Raw genomic sequence first — 11,211 nt, forward strand, 5'->3', positions numbered from 1 at the left:
TTACAGGATTAAAAAAGTTAATACATGTGAAATGATTAGAGCAATGCCTTGAACATGCTATGTTCTATACAAAATAGATTAATTAAGATGAATCGATATTCCTAGCAATTGGGAGAGATGGAATTTTAAACAAGGTGTGTTGGACTCCAAAGACTGTGCTCTTTCTTCAGCATTGCATATAATATTCTGCTATTTAAAGTTAGCTCACTTCCTGGACACATGCTCGCCCAAACCAAGCAGCTTCTGTAAGCCCACTCTCAGCTCCTGGGTCCTAAGGGCATATACCATGGGGTTAAGGGCTGGGGGAATGATAATATGCAGCACATTGAGGAGAATAGGGATGAGGGGAACCCTTCTTCCTTCTAGGTGAGTGACAGATACTACAATAATAGCTGTGTAGGAAAAGAGAATGAGGATAAGGTGGGAGCTGCAGGTATTCAGGGCCTTAGATGTTGCTTTAGCAGAGTTCAGCTTCAGCACTGAGCGAATAATCAAAGAATAGGAAGCGAAGACCAGACCCATGTCACTCCCAACCACAACCCAGACCAAGGCCAGCTGGTAAAACCTGTTGATGGTGGTGTCATCACAGGCCAGACTTGTGACCCCCAAGTTAGAGCACAGGCAGTGATCAATCTCATTCCTGGAGCAGTAGTATCGCTGGGCAGCCAATACCGGCACTGGGATGGTCAACAGGCCATTCCTGAGCACTACTGACAGTGTGGCTTTGACGACAAAAGCTTCAGTAACTATGGAAGTGTACTGAAGGGGATAACAACTGGTCATATATCTATCCACTGCCATGCAAAGGAAGATGCCTGAGTCCATGCACATGAAAGAGTGGATGGCATAGATCTGAGCAAAACACTCATGGAGGCTGATGGCCTTGGCATCAAATCAGAAGATGGCCAGGATCTTGGGCATGATGGTGGTGGCCAGGCCAATGTCCACCACTGCCAGTATGCCCAGCAAATGGTACATGGGTTCATGTAGCATGGTCTCATGTTGAATGGTGATTATGATGAGGAGATTGGCACCAAGAGCTAAGAAGTAGAGCAGAGCCAGGGGAAGAGAGAGCCAGTGCTGCCACTCATGAATGCCTGGGAACTCCATCAGAATGAACTCAGACACTTGAAACCCTGAGCTATTGGCTATACTTAGGCCAATATTCATATCATGAGATATTTTGTTCTCAGCATCTGCCTATGGATTAAGGGGAAACAGAATAAGACTGTGGTTAGCTCAACTGAGGGCCAAAACTTCTGTAGAGAAATAAGGCTTACCCACAATAACTCAGTCATTTTTAACATCGTGCATTCTCTACACTCTTGAGACCCTAAGAAACAGTTCAGATAAGAACAGATGGGCCAAAATAGATGCTAAGATAAAAATTTTAGTAGAATATTGACTAGAATAAAAGTGAAAGTTTTCTAGCTTTATTTTCCTGAAATTCTGGGAGGTGGGGAATAAGGATAGAAAGTATGAGACATGTACATTATAAAGAACCTGATTTTCAGCAGGTAAAGTTAGAGGGCAGAGGTGTCGTCTCCATTCTTGGGAACCGTTAGGAATAAGTAGCCATAGTGGAAACCCTGACCATGCCTTTCTTTTAAACAATGCCTGTGGCTGGCAAACGGTATCTGCAGCAAACCCTCTCATTTAATCTTCGCCATAGAGGTATTGTTATTCGCATATGAGGAAATAGGTTGAATGAGTTGTCTAGATAAGAATCATATGTTGAAAACACTAGCGACTAATCTATAGAAAAAATTTTAGTCTTTTTGCATTTATTTCCAGCACTCCCTGCGTCAAATTGTAGCCCATAGGTCAGTACCCTTTAGGAATATCATTTGTTTCCTCTTCTGATTATGAAGCTAGTGTTAAAGATATACTTAAAATTATATTTTCAAATAATCAATTTTATTAATAAAAGGTGTAAGGAGGGAAAATCACCAATGAACTTCCAACCACTTCCAGATTTTTCTGTGGAATAATTTAGAAACATAGCAAGCATTTATTGCACACATTTTGACTTTTTAAAATTAAGTAATTTTATGGCTCATTCTTGTCCCTGTAACACTTGGTTCTTTTCATTCTTATTTTGTTTATTCTTGAATTGTTGCAAAATATCTTCAAGCAATTGTATCAAAAAGTGTACTTGGACAAAATGCCTGGAGTCCTTGAATATCTGAGAATTCTTTATATTGCCTTTATCTATGAATAATATCTCACCTTGTTAAATATTTAGGTATTAATATTATCTTTCCCAAATCTCTGCCTTTGCTTCATTTCATGGTATTAAGTGTAAGATCAAGTGTCCATCCCTCACTACTTCTGAGAAAAATGAATGACTATGCCATTTATTCATTATGGTAAGCGTATATTATCCATGAAATTGATAAAAAATAAGAAAAATAAAACAGTAACACTTTTAGAAAACAAAAAATGCAGAAAAATAGCTATAAATAAAAATCTTAGCAAAGATTTAATGTTTCAAAATATTTAATTTTTATCATTTTTCTTTGCAATCTTCTTACACAGTTCCTGTTTCATGAAAATAGGATCTTTCAAACTGTGCTTTTTCTTAACATTATGTATATATAAACTTTCCAATTCACTGGGAAACTCCTTATAGACATTTTAAATTTTTATAAACATGTTTTCAATGACTACTGAATGTTATCAAATCATTTTATAACATTTCCCCCAATTTTCGTTTGGTTTTACATACTGTAAATATATACATATATGCATTTTTTACCTTTAAAATATTATTTATACTATTTACCCTTTATGAATTTTTTTATCTTTTATGGTTAAAATAGGACTCTTTAACCAAGAATTTATAGATAGTCTCATGGAAGTTTGTGAACTTCCTTAATTTGTAAGTCTATATTTACACTTTTCTAGAGAAAGGATCCGTTTATTTTTCATCAAATTCTCAAAGTGTTCCACAATGCAAACAAGAAACAATTGCAAAATATTGTTCTTTACTCAAATTTCGATCCATATTTACTTCTCTATATCTTTAATAGTTGGCTTTTTGGTTTTGTGACATAACTTATTTACATGAAATTACTTTTGTTGTTAATGAGACCTATGTAAATAAATAGATTTCAAATAATTAGACAATGGCTTCTACAGCTCTCACCAAGTGATTGTTATGTCATTTGTCACATAGTGAATTTATATACATATAGATAAAATTGCATTTTTGGGATTCTGTTGTTTCTATTTCTTTCTGGTTATTTTTGTGTCAATATTAAACTAAATTAAAAAATTTTGTTTAATAATAAATTTAACACATAACAGAACTATATTCCTCTTATTACTCCCTTAATTTAAAACCCTTTTTATGTAATCATGTTCCAGATTACCCTTAGAATTCTGTGTTGAGTTCCAACATAGCATGGTTTTGGTTAGGATTGTGTTAAATCTGTAGATTAATTTTGAAAAAAAGTTGATATCTTTATATTATCAAGCCTTCTCATTCATAAATATAGATCCTGTCTGCCTTTATTTAAATCTGAAAAAAAGTGTCATTGAAATTTTGTATTGCAATGTTCTTATTATCATTATTAGTATTTGGAATGTTTTTAGTGAATATGTTTTTCTGCATTATACTTCTTTTTTTTTTTAATGGAGTCTCGCTCTGTCTCCCAGGTGCAAGTGCAGTGGCACTATCTCGGCTCACTGCAACCTCTGCCTCCTGGGTTCAAGTGATTCTCCCGTCTCTGCCTCGTGAGTAGCTGGGATTACAGGTGCATGCCATCACTCCCAGGTAATTTTTGTATTTTTAGTAGAGATGGGTTTCACCATTTTGGCCAGGCTGGTCTTGATTCCTGACTTCAGGTGATTTGCCCTCCTTGGCCTTTCAAAGTACTGAGATTACAGGAGTGAGCCACCGTGCCCAGCCCGCATTATACATTCTAATTGATATAATAACACTAAAAAAGATAAATTCAAGGGGATCTATATCACAGAAATATACATTAGAATGTATCTATATATCTGTGATAATGTGATGCTTTAGAATATATATTACAATGTTTTTATTTCCTCTTGCATTTACCCACTTTTCTAAACTTGTGCCACTTTTAAATGTTTTGTGATTTTTTTTGGTATTATATCAACCAATTATCTATTGTTGGTAAACATCTTGTCTTTACTATTTTATAGTGGTGCAGTTGTATATGTTTTGTTATTTTGTCTTGTATATCGTCCATTTTGCTAAACTATTGTCAATTCTCAGAATTTTCCCATTTATATTAAATTTTTTTCTAGGTAGAATAAAAAGTTGCTTGCAAACAATAATATAAATTCCTTCTTTACAAATATTGATGCCTCTTAATTTTTGTTTCATGTCTTAATGAAATGGTTGGAAATTCAAAATCTGTGTAAACTAATTATGATGGCAAACATCTTGGACTTTTTGGTTGAATTTAACAGGTAATTCAGCTAGAGTTTACATCAAATATAGTGTCTTTTGTTTTTAAAGTTGCATGTATTTTATCAAATGTAACAAAATAGCCTTTTGTTCGGAGTTACTTTTCGTTCTGGGAATCTTGCACAAAGAATTTATTGTACTATTCTAGATCCCTTGGTTTATCATTTATTCACTGATCATCTTAGCTCAGCCTCATTTCTCTCCTGTTTCCTGATCACAGATCTTAGTCCCTACAAAGGTGGAGAGTCTGAGCAAAAGGGGAAACTGGAGGTGAAGAATCAAACAAGGAAAGCTGACTATGGAAACCAAAGATAAGACATGTAATCAAGTTCAGAGATTAGGACAGAATTATAGGACATGGACCATGTCTGTTCCCTCACCTCTCAAGATTCAGATCATTGACTGCTTTACTTACTATGTCAGGAGGGGCTATGAAGAAGCTCTCAGGCTGGCAGTCTTCTGTAGCTGCTTCTACCTTCCTGGCCACAGCTGCCTATGTTCACCCTTTTGTTGTTCAGAACAGATTCCTGCCCTTGCTCAACACTCCTGGAGATTATGGATTTAGTATAAGTTAGATCCCTGAGATACCTGGTCCTAGTGTGCTGCTCTTTATGCCCTCCCTACTCTACAAGCATCCTTGAGGGTCTAATGCTTTTAACATTGCAATGGGAATAGGACCCAAGTACTCTTTGGGGTTAGCTAACTAATTTCTAGGCATATACCCCATTTAGCCCTAGTCCCAGGGGCAGCCAGCCAAATATTTTTTCATCCAGACTCCTCAGACATTAATTCATCCCTATCTGATGAATACTGCCCCTCATTACGGGAAGGTTCTGAAGTCTCCCCATGTCAAACATATCTTTACTCCATATCCCTTCCAGAGGGTGCCCCTATCTACTTCCCTTTTCCCAGACTTTATGAGTAGCTTCTTTATTTTGCTCTCTCTCTCACTTCCTGAATGCGTTTTAACTCACTGCAATTTACTTTTGTCATAACATCACACAAACTGTCCTTGCTAATGACTTAAATTGGCAAATATAATAGGCATATTTTAGAACTTAATCTTACCAGAATCCTCTCCAGTAGTTAATCCGTGTTGATCAGTTCTTTCTTCTAGGATCACTTGTCTCTCTTTTAATTCATGACATCATATTTTTAGTGTTAATTAAACTGGAATAAAAGAGTGATGAAATTACTTTCCCTGATAGAAATATTAGTCTGTTCTGGGACAGATTGTTCTCTGTGATAGTTTTTTTTTTTTTTTTTTTAATCAATCAACTTACCCCAAAGAAAGATGAATCTGCTCAATGGAATTTTTTCATGGTATCAGAGGAGCTAAATTATAACAATTTTGTAAGATAGAATTATAACCATTTTAAGATCACAGACAATAAATTGGTGATATGATCTGAAATGAACCGTGAATTACTGAATAATGTCAGGAATCCCATTATGGCATGCTATATTATGGAAAACTTTATGAGCTCGGAAAGGGAGAATTTAAAGAGGCACATGTTGAAGTTCAACAGAAAAATACTCTTCTGAATTCAGAAATTGGCTAGAATCAACACCTGAATGTTCTAAGCTGCTTCCTGGAAGAGTATTTTTGAGTTTCTGAGATGAGTGGTCATGCGGCTATTCTAGTGATGCCATAATGAGAAGTAAGTAAATAGGTAAATCAGATAGATAAATCTAATCTACCGACTCCCTCTGAAGTTCAAAAGTGTTTTGCTTGTCAACATAATGAGAGACCTAAGCCACTATGAACTACTGTCTAGACTGATATATAGCTAGCAAGTGGATTTTATTGGCCCCAGGAGGTTACTAATAGTTACTGACTGGGAGAGGGAGATATTCTGGATTTCAATTTGCATGTATAGTAATGGCAGCAAAGTCTTCAAATATCATAAGAGGATTAGAACAGAAACTATTTTAATTTGGACCCTGTATTTATATATTCTCTTATCAAAGGGCTCATTTTACTGCCTTATATCACAGAACTAACAGAAAAAAAAAGACATTAAGCTATCAGTTGGAATGATTGATCCTAATTACCAACGGGAAGTTGAGTTGCTTCTATATAATGGAGGCAAGATTCCTCTAGGCTCTGGTAGAGGTTGGGGAAATATGGTAGATATCAGTTATGACTCTGTGACCAATTATAGAATAAGAACTGTAGCAGTTTTAAATATTTTTATTTGTTTTTTATATGTATGCTTTTGTTTCTATATGTTAACCATTTTTTTCTCTTTCCTGTCCATTTTTATTTTATATACAAGCTATTGGAAGTTAACTTTACAATTCAGTCATTTTTTATGATACAACTAGTAATTTCTTAAGATCATAAATTCCATTACAGTGACCCTGGTAGGCAACTTATAAAGTTTTGGGCTACTTGTCGTGTAGTTTTGATTTACATTTGTCTAATGATCAGTGATGTTGAGCTTTTTGTCATATGTTCGTTGACTGCATAAATGTCTTGTTTTGAGAGTGTCTGTTCATGTCCTTTGCCCACTTTCTTGTGCCAGTTTTCAAGGGGAATGTTTCCAGCTTTTGCCCATTTGTTATGATATTTGCTGTGGGTTTGTCATAAATGGCTGATTATTTTGAGGTAAGTTTCATCAGTACCTAGTTTATTGAGAGTTTTTTATGTGAAGAGATGTTGAATTTTATCAAAGGCCTTTTTTGCCTCTATTGAGATAATCACGTGGTTTTTGTCTTTAGTTCTGTTTATGTGATGAATTACGTTTATTAATTTGCATACATTGAAGGAGGCTTGCATCCCAGGGATGAAGCTGGCTTCATCATGGTGGATAAGCTTTTTGATGTTCTGCTGGATTTGGTTTGGCAGTATTTTATTGAAGATTTTTGCATGGATGTTCATCAGGAATATTGGCCTAAAGTTTTCTTTTCTTGATGTACCTCTGCCAGATTTTTGTATCAGGGTGATGCTGGCCCCATAAAATGAGTTAGGGAAGAGTCCCTCCTTTTCACTCATTTAGAATAATTTCAGAAAAAATGGTACCAGCTCCTCTTTGTACCTTTGGTATAATTCAGCTGCAAATCCATCTGCTCCTGGGCTTTTTTGTTGGGCTGGTAGGCTATTTATTACTGTCTCAATTTCAGAACTTGTTATTGGTCTATTCAGAGATTCAACTTCTTCCTGATTCAGTTTTGGGAGGATGTATGTGTCCAGGAATTTATCTATTTCTTCTAGATTTTCTAGTTTATTTGCATAGAGGTGTTTATGGTATTCTTTTATGGTTGTTTGTATTTCTGTGGGGTCAGTGGTGATATCCCCTTTATCAATTTTTGTGTCTATTTGATTCTTCTCTCCTTTCTTCATTAGTCTAGCTAGAAGTCTATCTATTTTATTAATTTTTTTCAAAAAACCAATTCCTGGATTCATTGATTTTTTGAAGTGTTTTTCATGTCTCTGTCTCCTTCAGTTCCACTTTGATTTTGTTTATTTCTTGTCTTCTGCTAGCTTTGGGGTTTATTTACTCTTGGTTCTCTAGTTCTTGTAGTTGTGATGCTAGGGTGTCAACTTGAGATCTTTCTAGCTTTTTGATGTGGGCATTTAGTGCTACAAATTTCCCTTTTAACACTGCTTTAGCTGTGCCCCAGAAATTTTGGTATGTGGTCTCTTCATTTTCATTGGCTTCAAAGAACTTCTTTATTTCTGTCTTAACTTCATTATTTACCCAGGAGTCTTTCAGGAATCAGTTGTTCAATTTCCATGTAGTTATGTGGTTTTGAATGAGTTTCTTAATCCTGAGTTCTAATTTGATTGCATCGTGGTCTGAAAGACCATTGTTTCAGTTCTTTTGCATTTGCTGAGGAGTATTTTACTTACAATTATGTAATCGATTTTAGAGTAAGTGCCACGTGGCACCAAGAAAATGTATATTCTGCTGTTTTTGGGTGGAAAGTTTTGTAGATATCTATCAGGTCCACTTGATCTAGAGCTGAGTTCAAGTCCTGTATATCTTTGTTAATTTTCTGTATCGATGATCTAATATTGACAGTGGGGTGTTAAAGTCTCCCACTATTATTGTGTGGGAGTCTAAGTCTCTTTGTAGATCTCTAAGAACTTGTTTTATGAATCTGGGTTCTCCTGTATTGGGTGCATATATTTAGGATAGTTAGCTCTTCTTGCTCTTCTTGTTGAACACTTTGCCATTATGTAATGCCTTTCTTTGTCTTTTTTGATCTTTGTTGCTTTAAAGTCTGTTCTGTCAGAAACTAGGATTGCAAACCCTACTTTTTTCTGCTTTCCAGTTGCTTGGTAAATTTTCCTCCTTCTATTCATTTTGAGCCTATATGTGCCTTTGCATGTGAGACACATCTCTTCAATATAGTACACTGATGGGTCTTGGCTTTTTATTCAGCTTGCCTTCTGTCTCTTAATTGGGGCATTTAGCCCATTCATATTTAAGGGTAATATTGTTGTGTGTGAATTTGATCTTGTCATCATGAGGCTAGCTGGTTATTTTGCAGATTTGTTGATGTAGTTGCTTCAGAGTGTCAATGATTTCTGTACTTCAGTGTGTTTTTGTAGTGGCTGGTAAGGGTTTTTCCTTTGCATATTTAGTGATTCCTTCAGGGGCCCTTTCAAGTGGTGACAGATTCCCTCAACATTTGCTTGTCTGAAAAGGATTTTATTTATCCTTTGCTTATGAAGCTTAGTTTGACCGGATATGAAATTCTGGATTGGAAATTCTTTTATTTAAGAGTATTGAATATTGGCCCCCAATCTCTTCTGGCTTGAAGGGTTTCCACTGAGAGGTCCACTGTTAGTCTGATGGACTTTCCTTTAGGTGACCTGGCCTTCCTCTCTGGCTCCCCTTAACATTTTTTTTCCTTCATTTGAACCTTGGAGAATCTGACGATTATGTGTCTTGGGGTTGATATTCTCATAGAATGTCTAACTGGGGTTTTCTGGATTTCCTGAATTTGAACGTTGGCCTGCCTTGCTAGGTTAGGGAAGTTCTCCTGGATAATATCTTGAAGTATGTTTTTCAACTTAGTTCCATTCTCCCCTTCTCCTTCAGGCACCCCAATCAGTCGTAGGTCCATTCTTTTTTATATAATCCCATAGTTCTTGTAGACTTTGTTCATTCCTTTTTATTCTTTTTTCTCTAATCTTATCTTTCTGTCTTATTTGAGCAAAATAGTCTTCAGGCTCTGAAATTTCTTCTTCCACTTGGTTTATTTGGCTATTGATACTTGTGCTTGTATTGTTAAGTTCTCATGTTGTGTTTTTCAGCTCCATTAGGTCATTTGTGTACCTCTCTAAACTGGTTATTCTGGTTAACAGCTCCTGTAATGTTTTATCATGGCTCTTAGCTTCCTTGCATTGGGTTAGAACATGTTCCTTTAGCTCAGTGGATTTAGTTATTACCTACTTTCTGAAGCCTATTTCTGTCAATTCATCCATGTCAGCCTCAGCCCAGTTCTGTGCCCTTGCTGAAGAGGTGTTGTGATCATTTAGAGAAGAAGAGGCACTCTGGCTTTTTGAGTTTTCGGCATTTTTTCATTGATTCTTTCTCATCTTTGTGAGTTTATCTTTGGTCTTTGAGATCGCTAACGTTTGGATGAGGTTTTTGTGGGAACTTTTTTTGTTGATACTGTTGTTGTCGCTTTCTGTTTGTTTTTCTTTTTACAAACAGGCCCCTCTTCTGTAGGGCTGCTGTGGTTTTCTGGGGGTCCACTCCAGACCCTATTTACCTGGGTCCTTCCCACCCCTGGAGGTGTCACCAGTGGAGGCTGTAGAATAGCAAAGATGGCTGCCTGCTCCTTCCTCTGGGATCTCCATGATGCCAGTGGGGACACTCCTGTATAAGGTGTCTGGTGACCCCTGTTAGGGGGTCTTATCCAGTCAGGAGACATGAGATCTGGGATCCATTTTACAAAGCACTCTGGCTACCCCTTGGTGGAAGGGGTGCACTGCGATGGGGGGAATCCCACTTGACCAGACTTCCCAGATTCCTCTGAGCCAGTAGGGGAAAAAACAAGTCTGCTGATCCATGGGGATCATGGTCACCCCTCCCTCAAGGGGTTTTGTACCAGGGAGATCAGAGTTCTGTCCATAAACTCCTGGCTGGAGTTGCTGAAATTCCCATAGGAAGGCCTTGCCTGGGATGTGTCAGGGTCTGGCCTAAAGAGGCAGTCTGGTCATGATCTGCCACAGCCTTTGTGTTGCACTATGGAGAATTCTTCCTGGGTCCAAACCATCCAGTCTCCCTGGCACTGGCAGGGGAAAAATGCCAGACTGGAGCTGTGTCCGGAGCTGCGCGCCCCGGCCATAGCAAATAATAATTAATGATTAAACGCCCGAGCTTTATTCCTTTCCACCTTCTACCTCCTCCCTAGATTTGTTGTTTCTCTTTTGTATCAATACCTCATAATAGATGGCGCTCTTCCTGCTGCTGCTTCACTTGTTTTTCCCCCGCGGCCACGAAAATTGTTACTTTGTAGCACAGGCACCATCCCGTGCCCTGGAAAATTACCAACTGACAGCGCAGGTGCAACATGACGTTCGACCAGAGAAACCAATACCTACTTGGTCACGCCCTCTGCGATGAGATCATCTCCGCCTCTGGCCCAACCCCTTCCCCTCCAAGTGTATATAAGGCACTGCATTACCGCCATTAAACGAGACTTGATCAGAGCACTGTCTTGTCTCCATTTCTCGTGTCTCTTGTTCCCCAAATTCCCACCCCCTCCTCCAGGGCCTGCTCTGACTATCCCGTGGGCCGGGATAC

The 11,211-nt window shown here is 37.5% G+C and overlaps 1 protein-coding gene across 1 annotated transcript; it reads right to left on the minus strand.

Moving 5' to 3' along the window:
- Positions 1 to 204: 204 nt before the first annotated feature.
- Positions 205 to 10,980, minus strand: LOC126936466 (olfactory receptor 688). Its single transcript, XM_050759247.1, is given in 2 exon segments — positions 205 to 1,200; positions 10,885 to 10,980. Coding segments are annotated over 2 exon segments (1,092 nt in total).
- Positions 10,981 to 11,211: the final 231 nt, after the last annotated feature.

The sequence above is a fragment of the Macaca thibetana genome, chromosome 14 (assembly GCF_024542745.1).
Source record: "Macaca thibetana thibetana isolate TM-01 chromosome 14, ASM2454274v1, whole genome shotgun sequence".
Lineage (NCBI taxonomy): Eukaryota > Metazoa > Chordata > Mammalia > Primates > Cercopithecidae > Macaca > Macaca thibetana.